General features: G+C 36.3%; 1 protein-coding gene across 2 annotated transcripts in view; it reads right to left on the reverse strand.

Moving 5' to 3' along the window:
• WDR70 (WD repeat domain 70) overlaps window positions 1–19,868 on the reverse strand; it is a 237,968-nt gene that overhangs the window by 74,220 nt on the left and 143,880 nt on the right. For both annotated transcript variants that reach the window (XM_074328991.1, XM_019737298.2), the window contains one exon: window positions 13,084–13,258. In XM_074328991.1, coding sequence (XP_074185092.1) covers window positions 13,084–13,258 — 175 coding nt within the window. The remainder of the gene's footprint in view (window positions 1–13,083; window positions 13,259–19,868) is intronic.

The following is a 19,868-nucleotide window of genomic DNA, read 5'->3' on the forward strand; positions in this document are numbered from 1 at the left end:
AGATCCTGAAGGAATCAGATCTCAGTGAAGTTTTGGAAATAGAAGTCTAGCCCTGGGCTGAAGAGTTGGGGCATTTTTCAGTCAAAATTCAGGGAATGGAAGTCATAGGCATGGATACAAGCCCCAATAATTAGTTTATTCATTCATTTATTCAACTGAGTTGGATATGGAGTTGAGGATTTTATGACTGAACATGATCAAAACTGAATTTCTTATAGCTTTCCTTTCTCCTTCCTCTTCCTCAGGCAAATCTCCCGGCCCTGATGGATGGCGTGGGACTCAGATACTCACTCTAGTCAGTCACTCATCCCTCATTCCTCATATACAAACATTTGCCAGGTCGTGTGCGTCTCACATCCAAATAGCTCTGTAGTCCACTTCCCTGGATTGGTCTCCAATCTTACTCCATGTGCTTGACTGACGTCCTCATCACCTCTCGTTGGACTGGACTCACTGGGACCTGCCTCCTAACTGACCCCCTGGCCTCTTGCCTAATTCCCTCCAATTTATCTCCCATACAGACAAAAAGTGATTCTTCAAAAACCGAGGTCTGATCATGCATCTCTCTTGCTTATTGCCATTTATAGAGGGGGGGGGAATCGGCCTCCCCCTCAACATTATGCCACCCCAGGGCCACCGAGAGAGGCCTGGCGAACCACCGTGTGGGGTAAGAACGGAGATGTGTTTGGAAAGCACATTCAGTCTATCCCATCTCTGTAACAGACAGAGCACACAAAGTGAAGCCTAACAAAGTCTTCTTAAATAACTGGAAAACCCAGAAAACGTCGTGGTTTTTAAAACAGTGAAAAATACTCTCCTGCAAGATAAAATATAAGCACATGGTCCAAGTTGTATTTTCATAAATGGGGAAACCCCATACAAAGGAGCAATCACTCTCAAACTCTCTCTCTCTCTCTCTCTCTCTCTCTCTCTCTCTCACACACACACACACACACACACACACACACACACACCTACTGTATCAGTTTCAGGTTTATAAGGAAGGATCACTTTCTAAGAATATGGATTTCGGATACAGTAGAGATTTGTTATTTTTTGGCTTATCATATCTAACAAAAATACTCTTAATTTATCAATATAAAAACAATAACTTATCATGTATTTTGCTATAACTTCAAACTAGTATTTCAGTAAAATGTCTAAAATATCTTCCCCTCTTTGATATACACATTTTAAATGTGGGAAAACATTCAAGCCCCATGCAAATATCTTTAGTATCACCGTATGTTTTAACTCATAGCATTTGGAAAGTTTGATATGCTACTAAATGGTTTATAGGCAAATCTTCCCCGTTTTAAAAATAAAATAGCAAAATGGCATCTGGCTACTAGATCTAGTCAATGACAAAGAATTCCATTTAAGTTATGGCCATTTAAACTTAGCAAAATGTTTTAATTTTATGCCATTTCTAAAATCTTGATTCACTATCTCAGTACTAAGATATGTAAAACATAAATACAGTACAGATTGAATTATTTCTTTAATATATTAAGACTCCACACATTATTTCCACCAAGGGAAATAGATATATAATTTAGAAGTAATTCTAATGCCGTCGATTTAGGTGATGGCACTTGGAAATACAGCTAAGGGGGAAAGACTCTGGTAGTCACTCCTTGCCTAATTACTTGAGTCTAAGCTGATTTCTTCATCTCTATTCCATTTCGATCCTTGTTAGCTGCAATACAAGGGCCCAGGAATCCCCTTTGCACGATGTCTCCTACCTCTTCCTTCTCTCCTGTGCCCACTCCCCAGTCACCCAGCTCTTCAGGCTCTCTCCAGACAGACACAGAAGTTGGGTTTTTCTATGTAAATCAGAGCCTCTATCATACATTTTTGCCCTTGATAATATGCATTTCCTGGCTTTTGAAAACCTGTAGAGGAGAATGAGCCTTGCAGAGTCCCTCCCTTGCTGATGGCCCCTTCAGTTGGGGTGGATGAATGGGATTCCACTCTCTGAGAGGCCCAAGAGATTGTGGTTAAAAGTTTAGCCTCTACAGCCAGACTGCCTGGATTCAAACCCCAGGTCTACCTAACTCCTTACTGTGTGTCCTTAGATAAATAACTCAGTCTCAGTTAATTCATCCTTAAAACGGAGATAAGAATATTAACTTCACAAAGCTGTGTAACAAGCAAATAGATTGAAAGCATTGAGAAAAATCCCTGGTACATAGTAGGTGGACAGTGTGAGCTCCTATTCTAGTAGTTAGTATTATTACTATTTCTACTAGCACTACCACCACCGCCATTCCTAATGTGGAGGAAGGTAGCAGTGAGAGGGAGGTGAAGTCTCTGGTCAAGTCCATAGGTCACGTAAGAACAAAGTTAACTGACGTTTTCGGGCAAATGGAATTGATGCAGCTATAACATATTAAATAGACTATGAATACAAGTAACTGAATAAAAGAATGCATACTTCTAGACCTTCTGTCACAAAAGTTATCTTATTTGATTCTTATAACCAGGTGCAGATGAAGCTTATTATTCAGAAGAGGAAACTGAGGTTTGGAAGGCAAAGTACTCTTCTTATCGCACCAGAGTTACCTCTGCGGAACTTAAAGAAGAGTACAGAGAGAAGAGCTACATTGGGCTAATATAGAAAACTCACAATAATAGCTAATATAACACTCTATCTAGGCAAAAGTATACAAGTTCCAAATAATTTAAACCAGTGAACTTTTAGAATACAATCCACTGGTGTCCAATTATCAATTTAAGTATTAACTGTGCTTACGTTGATTTTCGCAACAAAGATTTATATTGAGAGTAGTATCTGCCTTTTCTTTAAAACTCCCGAAGCATGTAGTTCACTATTTGGTAAATAGCTGATTTTATATAATCAAGGATAATGATGAAGACTGCAATCACCATACTTAGTAGAACACACTCTGAATTCCAGAGTTTCAGTTATAGAAAACTACGGGGAATAATGCACAATCCCTTTAACAATGAGGTGAATGAGAGAACCTGGGGTTTGGAGGGCTGGGGATGAATTCAGCTACAGCAAGACAAATTTTAGGTGGTACAAGGGAATAGCAGTAAGTAATAGTGAATCTCATAGTGAGAAAGTTGGTTTTAACATTCTGCAATTCTTCTGATTACACCAGTGAGAAAGTCTTGATGTAGCACTAAGTGTCTTTAACACCTCCATAATACTCGCTAATATCTCTTTAAAATGGAAAAATTTCAGACACAGGAGCCTTGCAGACAATAGTATCTCACTAGTATTTATAATTGTCTTATTTTTAACACAATTTTAAAAACTGTTATCTTCTATTTATAGTAACATTGGCTTTCTATTTATGGCAGTGTTATAATGTTTCCTTTCGGAAAGGGGAAAATGGGGAGGGATTACTTAATGGGCACTGCATGTTTTTATGGGGTGATAAAAAGATATTTTGATAGTTTAAATTGTAGGAAGAGCGGGTAGTTGCACAACATTGTGAATACATTAAAGACCACTGAGCTGCACGTTTTATAATGGTTAGTTGTAGGTATTTATAATCTTTAAATAAATCAAGTTTTTAAATTAAGTAAACAGTAAGGTGGTGTATAGATACGAAAGAATTATGAGAGTTAACATGCAGACAAATGAGGTTTGGGAAACGGTTAGAGAAACTGGACTGGATTAGTATGGATGGCAATTCTGGGAGTGAATTACAGGAATTTCAAAAGTAAAGCCCTTCAAACTAATTTTGGTAGGTTTTCAAGACCCAAGCAACCTAGTATCTTCTAATCACAGGTGATTTCTGGTGGCATACCAGATGTCTTCGAGGCGTAGGCAAAAATCCCAAGGCAGGCAAAACATCTTTTGCATCCATCTGCCTCCCATTCTATTAGATTGGTGCAAAAATAATTGCAGTTTAAAAGGTTAAAAACAATTGCAAAAACCACAATTACTTCTCTGGAGTTCCCCTTCCTCTCCCTCAGGGTTCAACTGCTGGGTTCATGATGGCCTCCAGTCACCCAAGGCCCCAAACCATTTCTTTCCTTTATCAAAGCTTCTCTTTTAAGTGTAGGCTTTAACTATATTTTGAAAGGATATTAGCCTTGCCTACCTCACAAGGTTGCTGTGAAGATCAAATTATATTTGGGCCATGCTTTAGAAGTGTTTTTGCAATCTCTGGATTCTACCTCATTCGTGGGTCATAAAATCGATTTGATAGATTATGATCAGTACTTTTCAGAAATGAAACGGAATGGAATTTTTAAAAATAATGCATTGTATATTGCAAGAATAGAAATTGTTACGGTAAACTTTTGTGTGTGTGGGGGGGGTACGTACATCAATCTGTGCAGATATGTGGGTAGCTGGTCACAAAGTAAAATGTAATATACTGTGGGGAAGAAACATAGCTTCACAAAACAATTAAGTCCTTTCTCTCTGTGTTATATTTTCAGATTAAGAGAGTATAAGAATTGTTCTTTGGAATAAAACAGGGTTAGCACATGATACACACAGCACTTAGATCCTTACCCACCTGTCCCACGAGCATCAGTGCTTCCTACCTATCAGGGTGAAACTTTCACAGCAAAAAGTACAGTAATCCACCCCATCTGTGGTTTCACTTTCCATGGTTTCAGTTACCTGCAAGCAACAGTGGCCTGAAAATATTAAATGGGAAATTTCATCAGTAAATAATCCATAAGTTTTAAATTTTGTACCGTTCTGAGCAGTGATGAAATCTCAGGCCATTCCCACTCTGTTCTAAATGGATGGAAATCATCCTTTGCCCAGCATATTGTACACTGTATACTTCTACCCACCCAATACTCACTTAGCCATGTCATTAGAAGGTTAATAGCAGCCTAACACTATGTCACAATGCCCACGTCATTCACCTCACTTCGACGCATCACGTGGGCATACTATCATCTTACATCATCACAAGAAGAAGGGTGAGTACAGTATAATCAGATATTTTGAGACAGATACATTCATATAACTTTTACTACAGTACATTGATATAATTGTTCTACTTTTTTATTATTGTTAATCAATTACTGTGCCTAATTTGTAAATTAAACTTTATCACAGGTATGTACATATAGGAACAAACATGGTATATACAGGATTCAATACAATCTATGGTTTCCAGCATGCAGGGGGGGTCCTGAACATATCCCCCACAGATAACGGGGGACAACTGTAAAATTCTTTATCAGACAGCTCAGAGTGAAAATAATTCTTTATATAACTAACTATAAATAAATTTGGGCATTAACATCAAAAATACTTCTGAATTAAGATTTGATCCTTGTCTTACTTTGCAAAATAGAGCTAAAAGCCACAAAAACTCTAATAAGTCACAAAACTGGCAAATATTTAAAATACTCTGAATTGTTGAGCGTTAGCAGCATCTTGCAATGTTCTTCAATTTGGGTCTCACATACAAAAATAAAAGTTCCTAAGACTTTTTAAGGAATGTGGTAAATTATGAAGGCTTGGGTAATTAGAAGAAGGAAAGGGAAGACATTTTTTTAAACCAGGGAGGACTCGCAATAGCACGGAACGTTTGGGACCTCAAATCATCACCGGTTGCATCACTTCTCTATTTGCAATGAATCTGAATCAGTTTAAAGAGAATGCACGCAGACCAGAGCACTGCTTCACATTTTTGGCTCAGACAGTACTTTCTGTGTATAAAAGCCCTACTAGTGGCTCTATTGAGTGAACGTTTAACATTTACTATTTTGTTTATAATGGTTAAACCAGTAATGTTTGGCCTCGTCAGCTTACAAAATAAATCATAGCTGTCCTGAAGCTGAGAAACACAGCTCAGGGAATCTCTCTCCTAGAGAGAGGCATCCCTTATATAGGCTTTCTAGAGACTATAGTCGTCCTGCAGAGTCTGACCATTTTAGATGACATAACAGCCCTATCTAGACAGCTGCAGAGGGCTTTACTTGTGCTATATAAAACAACAAGTTTGTTTGTTTGTTTTTTTAAAGAATTAGGGAGCATTTGTACTATGTTACCAATTGATAAAAGATAATAAAACTGTTCAAAATTAGCTAAAATAACACAAAATCGAAGTAGGCTTTCATGCAATCTAAATTCTCAACTCTCAAATAGCCTACTCACCATTAGAAAATCAGATGAAATAGTGCCATTTGTGACAACATGGATGGATCTTGAGATTATTATGTTAAGCGAAATCAATTAGAAAAAGTCGAGAACTACATGAGTTCAATGATGTGTGGGATATAAAATTGGAAGCAACAAAGGAACAAGACAAACAAATAAAGAAACAAAAACTCATAGACACAGACAACAGTTTAGTGGTTACCAGAGGGTAAGGGGGGAGGCAGGTAGTAGATGAGGGTAAACGGGGTCAAATATATGGCGATGGAAGGAGAACGGCCTCTGGGTGGTGAACACACAATGTGATATATAGCTGATGTATTACAGAATTGTACACTTCAAACCTACGTAATTTTACTAACCATTGTCACCCCAATAAATTATCATTAAAAAAAAAAAAAAAGATTTCTGTGTCCTAAACCCTAGAAGTGAATGCTATCTTACATGGCAAAGGGGAATTAAGATTTCGGATTAAATTAACATTGCTATTCAACTGATCTCAAAATAAGATTGTCCTGGGTTATTCAAGTAGACCCAGTGTAATCACAAGTGTTTTTAATAGAAGAGGGAAGCAGAAGAGAAGGTCACAGTGTTGCCATAAAAAATGGACAAAACTCACTGATGCTGAGCTGACCCACTTTCAAGATGGAGGAAGGAGGTCATTAGCCAAGTAATGTAGGTGGCTTCCTGAAGTTGGATAGGATAAGGAAATGGATTCTCTCCTAATGCCTCCAGAAAACAACACAGTCCTGCCTACACCTTGATTTTAGCCCAGTGAGTTAATAACCTATAGAAGTGTAAGATAATAATTTTGTGTTGTTTTAAGCCACTAAGTTTGCGATAAATTTGTTATAGCAGCAATAGGAAAATAATACAGCCATTCAAAAATGCAAAAACCATCGTAAGCTGTGGGCCATACAAAAAGAGGTGATGGACTAGATTTGCACATGGGTCATAGTTGCTGACCCCTGGTCTAGGGTCTTGAGCCAGACTGCCTGGGACTGAATCCCAGTTCTGCCACTTACTAACTATAACCTCACTTACTAACTCAACCTCTTTGTGTCTTGGTTTCCTCATCTGTAAAATGATAGTAACAGTACTTACATTATACGATTGTTGTAGGAATTAAATGAAATGTTACATGTAAAGTGCTTCAAATACTGCCCAGCCCACAGTAAGTACTCAGTAAATGTTATTAATAACAATGGGGGGTGGGAAGGAGAAGAAACACAGCTCTGTTAAGATTTTTACCTCATTTTGGCTTTGACTGGAATACAGAGTCTCTCTGACAGACCCACTCTAAAAGTAATCCTTCTGTGGGATGAGGGAAGGTGAGAGAAGAGCAGTAATCTGGTTGCACAGGGTAGAAGAGGGAATTGCAGGATTAACCAGTTCGTCTTTTACAGGCTTTTCCCACCATGACTAAAGTTTCCACTCTCTCTAGTTGGCCAATCAGTTACCATTCATGCATCTGGTTTTTAGCTTCCAAAAGTGTCTTGGCTTCTCTTTTCTGCTGTCATCTCCTCTCTAATTCTTTTTGGGTCCACATGGGTTTATGTTTTTTAAAAATGCCTTTTCTGTCATTTTAGTGGGGTTTCGGGAGAGAACAGAGCTGAATGAATGTGTTTAACTTACCATGTGCAACTGGAAGTCTTAAATTCAATTATTCTATTATCCCTTACCTCAAAAAAAAAGGATAATAATCATCTATAATTTAAAGAAAGCCTTTTAATCTAACTTGTTCAAAAGCCAGTATATTCTCATTTTTTTAAAAATAATGCTTCCAACAATGTATGACATTTTACACAAGCATTATAAGAAAACCTTTAAAGCTTTCATTAAAATACTTGACAAATTAGAACTTAATTTTAGTACCTGAGGTAATTTCGCAGTTTTGATGGCTATTTGTTTTAAATCAATGACATACTTTTTTGAAACGCTTCAAAAAATAAGCATGTTAAAAACACTACAGAGTAATTTGTACATCAGATGTTTTCTCTTGTGTGTTTCTTAAAAAAACCATAATTCATCTATCTACGCAGGCACACTAACCAATGGCTACGTAACAATTTTATTTATTGATAATAGTTATATTTCAATATATAAATGACTGGCTATAGCAGGAATCTACACTCTTAGCTTCCTAAACCATACCTTTCGCCACCAAAATATATGTGTTAAACTCAGATTCGTGACACTTTCATAGCCATAGTTAAATAGCATCTTGAGATCTAACTTCACCATTCTACAAAACTGTAAACCTCCTAAGAGCTCAAAAGAAAAAGGAAGCAGACGACCAACAGTTACTAAGACCTGTTACATGTAAGACCTGTTCTGAGTGCTTTAAATACATTACTGAATATAATCCTCAAAATAATCTGGGATAGTAGAAATCATGCCTTGATTTCATGAACAAAGAAAATGAGGGGTAAAGAGCTTTAAAAACTCAGGACAGAAAGTCTCAAGTAATGTACTATAACTGTATATCTCAGGTGTCATTTACAAAATATGCTACAGAACTATGCAGTAAACTTTTAGCTGTCCATATATATTTTTCTAGACTCCCAGTATTAAGCCTAATGAAAACACAAAAACCTACAGTTGAATTTTTAACATTGCTTTTTATATTTTTACAAAGATATACCATTTTTTCTCAAAGGATGATAATAGAATCATTTTCTAAATCACTTGATTTTTAAAAATTGTTTAAAAAATAAAATATAATTTTTCCTCTATAATGTACTTTTCTCCCCTCCATAGTCAATATTTCACTGCTTTAAGTTAAACAACAAATATTTAGTAAAAGCTGTGAATTATTAAGTGATCAGTCTTTGCAGAAAGAAAAGACACCTTTTTGTTTTTGTCTCATTCTCAGTAAGGTGATAGGTACTCAAAACACAAGGTGAAATTTTCTGATCTACAATAGGTAGTTAGCTAGCTAGATACAGATATAGAGACATGAGAAAAGTACAGAAGGATACATACAATGTAATTTACAAGTTTTATGTGGCAGATTAGGAACATGAAAGTAGAAAGCAGAGGCAGTTAATAATAAAATAATAATAGTAATAATAACTAATAAAAAATTTTAAAGTATATATTTCATGTGTGTAAAATTATGGTTTCATTTAAATTTAAAATTTTTTGAAAAAAGCAATTTAGAGCTATATCTATTCATTTACAAGTAAATGAATCACAAATTCTATACATATAAAAACAAATAAAACCTTTTAATCTGCATATATAAATATAAATAAAGGGAAAGGTGCAGAAGGACATAAATCAACCTAATCTTAACAGGGGTATCTGACAGTGACTGGAGACATTTAAAGATTTGCGGTACGCTGGATGTAAGCTACTATAGGTGACTTCATTTCCTGTATTCTCTATCCTTCATTCCCGTTCTCTTATTCACCAGGGGCTTATTTGCCCAGAAGCTTATCTTATGTGATTACTAGTTCTTCCCTTGGCTTTCTTTGATTTATACCCACCATTCTCTAGCATGGCAGGGAGAGAGTAGGCACTGATCAACCACTGAGCTGGAGAAATGTCTCTGCAGTATTACACAGGCTTGAGGCGTTCCTGGTGAGGGGTTGTGGTGTGTGGTCATGTTCCCAAAAGGGACAGACCCAGAATCTGAGCTGGGATTGCAGGCCAAAGGAGCAGTAGAAAGCAGGCAGGTGGAAAGTGGGTCAAGTTGCTGGTCGTACCCTATTGCCAAGTCAAACTTCAAATATTATTCCCTCCCACCTATGTCCAGGGAAGCTAAAACTCCATGAATATGATGGCTCCCCATGTTCCTGCCAAAATCTTAGTGTAATGAATAGTGAGGGCAATACAGGTAAATATAGCATGTTCTTTTAGTAAAGAGTCTGACATATTGTAGATTCTCGACAGCTATTAAAGAGCAGCAACACTTCTTTCAGCAAAACATGCCCAAAGAATTTGATAGGCGTTTTTTTTAATATGGACAGAAGTCACTAGGGATTCATAAGACTATACGTCCTGGAATGTGTTAAAAGCCAGAAATCATACTTGAGAGAGAAGTGAAAACTGTTTTTAAAAATCCACCTATGTTAATACAGATTGTGTATTTGTTCATTAGTAAGGATATATCCAAAATCACCTCAATATCTGTCTCATACGTATCTCATTATGTTTTCATATAAGTAGAATAGTTTTGATGCTACTATTTTTAATGTCTTCTTAGAAATAAACTGCCAATCTCACTTTATGTTACCTTTTCAGATTACACTCATTCACTCATTCATGCAACAAATAGGTATTGAGAATCTGCTATATACCAGGCATTGGTCTTTACTCTGGGAATACAGCAGGGAGCAAAATGGACAATAATTCTTGCCCACATGGAGCCACTATCCTACTGGAGGGAAACAGCCAATAAACAAATAAGTACATACATAGTAGAGTATATCGGTTGGTGATCAGCATAGGGAAGAATATAAAGGGATAGAGAACGCCACTGGTGGGGTTAAAGTTAGTCTTATATAGGTTGGAGTCAGGAAAGGCCTTGCTGGAAAGAGGACATCTCAGCATCGTACTGAAACCGGTGAGGGGAAAGCAGCCATGGGGACATCTAAGAGAACAGTATTGCAGGCTGAGGGGTTCAACATATGCAAAGGCCCTGAGTCAGGGCGCATGCCATTACCTCTCCAATGTCATCTCTCTGTATTCTGCATCTCCAGTCAATCACTGGCCTCCTCGCTGTTGCTCAGATAAATGCTGGTGACTGGATGGAGGGACCGAGGAGGCAATGTATACGCTCCTCTGAAGAGGCCTTCTCCTCACATTGAGAGGCAGGCCATCATCATGAGTGAGGGGATGTTGGGCAAACACTATCCAACAAACCTTTCTGCAGTGATGGGAATGTTCTCTACCTGTGCTGTTCAATAAGTAGACACATGTGGCTATTGGGCACCTGAAAGGTGGCTAATATGATTGAGGAACTGAAATTTTAATTGTATTTTATTTTTATTAATTTAAACTGAAATAGTCAAATGGCTAGTGGCTACCACATTGGCCAGCATAATTCTACAATAAAGGTAGGACTTGAGAACACAGGAATTTAATAGACAGACACCTTCCAAAAACAAAAAATGTCCCATTTAATTTGCTAAAGTTCCATTTGGACTAATGAGAATTCTATGATTAAATATGACAATTACGATAGCTTATTTTAACTGTCACAAAACACATGTGTTAACCATTATTTACCCTATAATTCTTTGATGACTGCGTGGAAAAACTATTGCTAGTAGGATTTCTTACCTCAGCTTTAGTGTTTCCCTGTGGATGATTTATTATTGCTGAAGTAATAGTTAAGAATTTCTTTAAAACCTGTTTTTATATCAAGCTGTGTTTACTGATAGCAAGTTTTTTCTTCTCAATTTGATTTGTCTTTAGGTGACACATGAAATGTAAAAATATAAATGAAATAAAATGAATGGGATTTGGTATAAGCTATACATTCAGGTACTATTACAGTCTAACAAAATAGAATCAAAGACTGATTAGCAGAATTGCTTAAAAGATTTGGGAGGGAGAACTGGCATTCAAACAGCTTTGTTTTCTACACAACTGGAAACAGAAGATACTCATTAATTCAAGAGTTAAGTAAGGCCAATCTTTAAAAACTATATTCACCTTTATATATATGCACTATACCAAACACACCACTATTAAAGCTACACAAAAAAACCTCATGGTTTAGAATTTCTATGTTTAAATCAACAGCACCCAGAGACGATGAAAGCCAGTTACTAAAAAATTTATTGCTTGGTTAAAACTCAGTTTACAATTCAAAGGACTTTTAAAATCTCTGTGCTGTTATGAAGCTTTATGGGGTTTACAGTGGAGATGAAAACAGAAATAAAAAGATCTGACAAACAGAAAATGCCAAAGATATTTCCAGCATTATAAACATGGATTCTTTTTTCACTATTATTTTTTACCTCTTCCCAACAAAACTGACTTTAACTCATCTGCGTGAAAAGACAACTATGTTTCCTGGGATCCCTTTCAAAATGTAAATCCCAGACAATTTTATTTAAAAGAATATCATTTTTATAATTTTTTTAAAGGAACTAGAATGCAAACTCCATGAGGGCAGGAATTTTTGATAATCTGCAGTATTCCACAACTAGAATAGTGCCTGATATATAGTAGGTACTTAATAAGTGTTTATTTAATTAATAATTAGACCAGAATCTTTTACTAAAATAACATAATCAAATTGTATTATAATATTAGTGTCGATTTTCATTTTAACTTTGGTAATCTAGAATCATTCCACTTATCAAAAATTTTTATTTTACCATCAATACACACAACAAAGCCCTTTTTTTAAAGGTTACTGGTAATTCACAGAATTAGACAAAGTCTTTTACAGTCATTATTTCTATGGTTATAAAATTCTATGATCCTTTTGAATTCCAAAATTTATTTATTCTAATAATGACCTAAACTCTAAAGGAAAATTCTGAAATCTATTCATATGGACTGTCATGGAATGTTAAGATAAAATGTTATTTAAATTACTACAGAAATAATTGCAAAACAACTGATAGATCATCCTGGACATTTCATGGTTTTCTTAAATCTTTTAAAGGGTATTTTCTAGTTCTCTGCTTAGTCTTGTTTTATGTTACTGTCAAATCCTTCACTTTCAAAATCAAGTGCACTGAAATGTCATATAATAAACTGTGCTGTGCTTTTTATATTTTATACCAAAAGATCTAATTTATTTTAAAAACAAAATCTAATATTAGAAAATACTAAGCTGGGATGCTTGCTGTAATTCTGTTTACTGCAAAAGTCCCAATGTTTTATCAACTAACACTGAAGTTTAAATTAAGGCTAAACTCAGGAAATTGATCTTCATAATATTTTAACATGATGTTTGTCTTTATAAGGTGGTTTTCTCCTAAGAAAAATGGACTTAAACGTCCTTGACTTACAGTCAAATTTCGGTCCCAGATCTGTATGCTTCCATTCTGGCAGGCAGCTGCTATGAGGTTTCCATCTCTACTATATGTGCATGTGGTGGGAATTACTTTTTTACCCTGCATTGTTCGTGGTTTAAATACACTTCTTTGCTTCTTTGGATTTTCAACTTCCCATGTCCTCACAGTCCTAAAATGAATAAGGAGATTTTTTCATTTACAAAAAAGAAAGAAGATTAAAATACAAACAAGTCCATAAAGACTGCATCAACTTTTAAGCATATAAATCTATCTAATAATCATTATAAAACCAGCATGTGGACATTCTCCATTTATAAATGAGGTTACTCACTGAAATAAAGTGAACCATCTGAATCGTGTTGTCATCAAATCAAACAGCAAATGGCAAATTCTACTTCAAATCGATCAGTTATTAGTTCTGACCCTCTAAAGCAGTGGCCCACAGACAGTCCTGACTATACACTCTGATCAGAATGAGTGTTGAACATACAATCCCCATATACATACATCAATTTCTAAATTACTTACATGTGTTAATATAACATACACTAGAAAACACACTGAAAAAATAGGTCACTAAAAAAGAATGATGTCCTGCTGTAGGGCTTAGGCAAAGATCTCATACCTCTAGGGGAAGGAGTAAAACCAAGGCTATATGCCTATGAGTTTTCACTAAGTAATAAGCAACAGCAGTCTAGAGCTGGTGTTGGGGACAGAATACCCTCTTGCTAACAGGCAAAGGAGTACTATCATTAAGGGAGGCTGAGGGGGGCGGGGGGTGGGGGGTGGGAGATGAGGGTAAGGGGGATCGAATATATGGTGATGGAAGGAGAACTGACTCTGGGTGATTAACACACAATGGGATTTATAGATGATGTAATACAGAATTGTACACCTGAAATCTATGTAATTTTATTAACAATTGTCACCCCAATAAATTTAATAAAAATAAAAAATAAAATAAAATCTGTCCGACGTAGAGAAAGAACAAAAAACATAGTATATAGAAAAACAAAGATGACTTCAGTGACTTCTTGGCAGAAATTGTCTAAGTCAAACCACTATAAAACAACATCTCTAAAGTTATGTGAGAAAAAAAATGTCAATAAAATATTCTATAGCCAGTGAAAAAATATTTTAAAATAAGGTGAAATAAACACTTTTTCAGATGAACACAGATAGGACAGTTCATTTCTATCAGACATGTACTACAAGAAATATGACAGAAAGTTCTTCAGTAAGAATAAACATGACACAAATGGAAATCTAAATCTACTCAAAGAAACAGAGTGCTCATTGTGGCAAAAATAAGGGTAAGTGTAGAATACATGTTAAAAATGTTTAAATATCTTTAAAAGATAAATAGCTATAAAGCAAAAAGTAATAACATTGTGAGGTTCATAACATATGTTCAAGTAAAATGTATGACAATAATAGCACAAAGGTTGGGAGGGTGGGAAGGAAGTATAGTTTTATACTGTACTTGAAATGCTATACTATTATTTGAAGAGAGATTTTGATATATTAATGATGTATACAAACACTAAAGTAATCGCAAACACATAATACTGGAGATAAAATGGAAACAAAAAATTAATCCTATAAAAACAGAAAAAGATAATACAGAGCTATGGGATAAATATAAAAGAACAACACAGTAGATTTAAATTCAACCTCATCAATAATTACATTAGTTGGAAATGGCCTAAAAACTCAAACCGGCAAAAACTGTAAGATTGGGTTAAATAAAAATAAGATTCAGCAGATTCTGTCTTTAAAAAGCACACGACAACCTTTATGTAGAAAGACTTCGATAGGGTAACAGAAAAAGGATGGAAAAAATACATACTATGTGAACATAATCAAAAGAAAGGTGGAGTGGCCATATTAATGTCAGACAAAGTAGACTTCAGAACAAGGCAGAAAGACAAAGAGGAATATTTCATAATGATAAAGAGTCAACTGATCAAGAACACATAACAATCCTAAATGCATATGCCCCTAATAACACAGCTTCAAAATACATAATCAAACTTAATATAAATAAAAGAATAACAAATCCATACTTATAGCTGTACACTTCAACACTCCTCTCTCAGTAACTGATGGAACAAGTAGATCCCTCTTCCCCCTCCAAAAAAAATCAGTAAGGATATATAAGACCACAAAAATACTACCAAACAAGTTGAGCTAATAGACATTTATATAACACTTCACCCAACAACAACTGAATGTGCATTATTTTCAAGTAAACACTGAACATTCACCAAGATAGACTATATTCTGGGTCATAAGACAAATCTAAACACACTAAAAATGCATGAATTCATACAAAGTGTGTACACTCAAAAATATAATTTATAAAGCAATTAATAACAGAAATGCATCTGGAAATATACCTTTCCCAAAACATTAAGAAATTAAGAAATACAATAGTAAATAATCCATGGGTCAAAAAAAAATCACAAAGGATATTAGAAAATACTTCGAATCCAATAAATATGAAAATATATAAAAATTCATGGTATTCAGCTAACACAAAGCACATAAGGAAAATGTAACATTAACTGTATATACTAGAAAAAAAAGATAGAATTTCCAGTGAAGATAGAGGAGTAGGTAAACACTGTGCTGGCCTCCTCTCATGACCACCTCAAAATTGCAACTAAAGTATAGAACAACCATCATTGAGAATCACCTGAAGTCTAGCTGAACAGAAGTCCTACAACTAAGGACACACAGAAGAAGCTACCTTGAGACTGGTAGGAGGGGTGGAAATGTGGAACAGGTTAGTCCCACACCCATGTAGAGGTTAAAAATCAGGAGGGATATCTCAGCTGCAGAGATCCCCCTAGAGAAGCAAAGGGTCCCAGCCCTAAACCAGGCTCCCCAGCCCAGGGTTCCAGAGCCAGGAAGAAAAGTCCCTACAACTTCTGGCTGTGAAAACCAGCAGTGATTGTGGATGAGTGAGATGGAGGGCAGCTGAAATCCCAGGCATTCTTCATAAAGGGCTCACACACAGACTTAAATCTCTGACAGTCACTCACTCTGAGCTCCAGTGCTGGAGCAGCAGCTTGAAAGGCACCAGGGACATATGGGGAGGAACTGGATTGTCTGACTTCAGGGCGAGGGTTGCAGGGGAAGTTTTCTCTCAGACAGAAGTGCTGGCAGAATCCTTTTTTTTTTTTTTTTTTTTTGACTCTCCCCCCTCCCAGAGTGAGGATGCATGCAGCCACCATATCTGAATCTCCATCAACCTGGCTAATACTGTTGGCCCCACCCTGGTTACTCCCTGAGACCCCACCCCATCCAACTTATGGGCCCATCCAAGCCACTTCCAGTAGATCTCCTATACAAACTGCCTGTCTTGGCTCATGCTGCGGGCTTTCCTAAAAATCTCCCAAAGGTTCACAAAACCCAAACAAGAAGCATCTGGCTTCAGCATGTCTCACACTTCTGGCTGAGCAACCCTAAGCCCCAGCATTAGTGACACCTAGCCTCGGTTTGAGGCTTGGCCTCTCAAGGCACCTCCAAGACCAGTGCAGGTGGCAGCCATCTGCAAATTGCTTTGTGGCTCTTGCCAGGTGGCCCTGGGCTGGGTACAGGATGCTGCTGAACTTGGCCTACAGTGGGTCCCTTCCCAGTTGTCCCCATGGCTGGCACACCCGGTGGCCAGCTTCGGACTGAGCCAGAGGAGCACTCAGCTGCATCCAAGGACAATACACCCAAAGGGCAAACTGGGAAGGCATCAGAGCCCTACTAAATTGAATCCTTCTCTATACGGTCAGCCTCTGCACAGCAGCTCCTGCAGTGTAGTCACAGCCAGTCTTCACAACCAATCAGCCTGAGGATCAATCCCTGCCACTGATGTGCAAACAGCAACCAAGGCTCAACTACAACAGGAGGGCATGTGCAATCCACATAAGGAACACACCTGGAGAACCCAGCTCTGGTGACCAGGGAGACTGCACCACTGGGTCACACAGAACACCTACTACATAAGGCCACTCTACTAAGACCAGGAGACACAGTAGCCCTACCTAAGACATAGAAAAAAACACAGGGAGGCAGCCAAAATGGGGAGACAAAGAAGCATGTCCTAAATGAAAGAACAGAACAAAGCTCCAGAAAAAGAACTAAAGAAAATGGAGATAAGCTATTTACTAGATGCAGTGTTCAAAACACTGGTTATAAGAATGCTCAGCGATCTCAGGGAAAACTTCAACAAAGAGATAGGAAACACAAAAATGGAGATAGAAAACATAAAAAAGAACCAGTCAGAAATGAAGAACACAATAACTGAAATGAAGAATACATTAAAGGGAATCAACAATAAAGTAGATGAAGCAGAGGAGCAAATAAGCAATTTAGAAGTTAAGGTAGCAGAAAACACCCAATCAAAACAGTAAACAGAAAAAAGAATCCAAAAAAAATGCGGATAGTTGAAGGGGCCTCTGGGACAACATCAAGTGTACCAATATTTGTATCATTGGGTACCAGGAGGAAAAGAGCACAGGAATTGAAAACCTATTTGAAGAAATAATGACAAAAAACTTCCCTAACCTGGCAAAGGGAATAGACATACAAGCCCAAGAAGTGCAGTGAGTCCCAAACAAGATGAACCCAAAGAGGCCCACACCAAGACACATCATAATTAACATGACAAAAGTTAAAGACAAACAAAGAATCTTAAAAGCAGCAAGAGAAAAGCAGTTAGTTACCTACAAGGGAATTCTCATAAGACTATCAACTGACTTCTCAATAGAAACGTTGCAGGCCAGAAGGGATTGGCAGGAAATATTCAAAGTGATGAAAAGCAAGGAACTACAACCAAGATTACCCAGCAAAGCTATCATTTAGGATCAAAGGACTGTTAAAGAGCTTTTCAGACAAGAAAAAGCTAAAGGAGTTCTTCACCACCAAATACAAGGGATCTTAGAGGCACTTTTTTTTAAAAAAAGAGAAAGAGATAAAAAATATTAATAATAAAATAATAACAAATACATATTTATCAATAATTACTTTAAATGTAAATGGTTAAATGCTCCAATCAAAAGATAAGGTGGCTGAATGGATAAGAAAACAAGACCCTTCCATTGCTGCCTAGCAGAGACTCACTTCAGATTTACACACACAGACTGAAAGTAAAGGGATGGAAAAACATATTTCATAAAAATGGGGAAAAAAATATAGAGTTGGGGTAGCAATACTTATACCAGACAAAATAGACTTTAAAACAAAGACTATAACAAGAGACAAAGAAGAACCCAGAAATCCCACTTCTGGGTATTTATCTGAATAAACTTACAACACTAATGCAAATGGACATGTGCATTTATATATTCATTACAGCATTATTTACAACAGCCAAGATATGGAGGCAACCTGGGCATCCATCAATGGATGAATGGATAAAGAAAAGGTGGTTATATTTACAATGGAATATAACTCCACCATAAAAAAGAATAAAATCTTGCCATCTGCAACAACATGGATGGACCTAGATGGTATTGTGCTGAATGTAGTAAGTCAGACAGAGAAAGACAAATGCCATATGATTTCACTTATATATAGACTCTAAAGGACAAAATAAACAAACAAAACAGAAACAAACTCATAGATACAGAGAACATTTTAATGGTTATCAGATGGGAGAGGGGTTGGGGATTGGTAAAAAAAGGAAGGGATCAAGAAGTACAAATTGACAGTTACAAAACTGTCATGAGGATATAAAGTATAGCATAAGGAATATAGTGAATAATATTGTAATGACTATGTATGGTGTCAGATGGGTACTAGACTTATTGAGGTGACTACTTCGTAAGTTACATAACCGTCTAATCACTATGTTGTACACTTGAAAATAATATAGTATTGTATTGTATGTCAACTGTAATTGAAAAATAAATATTTTAAAAAGGAATACAGAAAATAAGAAAATATAGTTAATATAATTGGCCTAGTGATGAATGGATTCCAAATAGACAAATACAGAATCTAGGAGAACCAAAAAAAAGAAGAAGAAAAAATTCCTCAAATAAAATAACAGTTGACTTAAGACTCAACTGTAAGAAACCAGGAAAAAAGAGAGAAAATTAAATCCAAAGCAAGCAGAGGAAGGATATAATAAAAATGAGAGTACAAAGGAATAAAATAGCAAACATAAAAGCAGTAGAAAAACCAAAATCTCGGTCTCTGAGGAGTTCAATAATTAATAAACCTCTAGCTGGATTGATGAAAAAAATACTGTTGAATTCTACCAAACATTTAAGAAAGAAATAACACCAATTATATGCAAACTCTTCCAGAAAACAGAAGAGGAAACACTGCTCAATTCACTCTATATAGGGCCAGCATCACCCTGATGTCAAAACCAAAGTCACTACAAAAAACAAAACTATAGATCCATATCCCCAATGAACACAGACACAAAAATTCTTAACAAAATATCAGCAAATTCAAACTAGCAGTGCATAAAATGATAATACATCATGATTCAATGGTATTTAAGACAGGAACGCGAAGGAGGATTTAAAGGACTGAAAGTTAAACAATATAATTCACCCTTATCAACAGACTATAAAAAAGAAAAAAGATATACGATCACCTCAATCGGTACAAAATGAGAATTAGAAAAAACAATCCAACATCCATTCATAATTTAAAAAGAAAAAACTCTCAGCAAAGTAGGAATAATATGGAACTTCCTCAACATCTATGAAAAATTTACAGGTATGTTCTTATCCTTGAGAACAAAACAATGATGTCAGCTCTCCACA

Source organism: Rhinolophus sinicus, linkage group LG03 (assembly GCF_036562045.2).
Source record: "Rhinolophus sinicus isolate RSC01 linkage group LG03, ASM3656204v1, whole genome shotgun sequence".
Taxonomy (NCBI): Eukaryota; Metazoa; Chordata; class Mammalia; order Chiroptera; family Rhinolophidae; genus Rhinolophus; species Rhinolophus sinicus.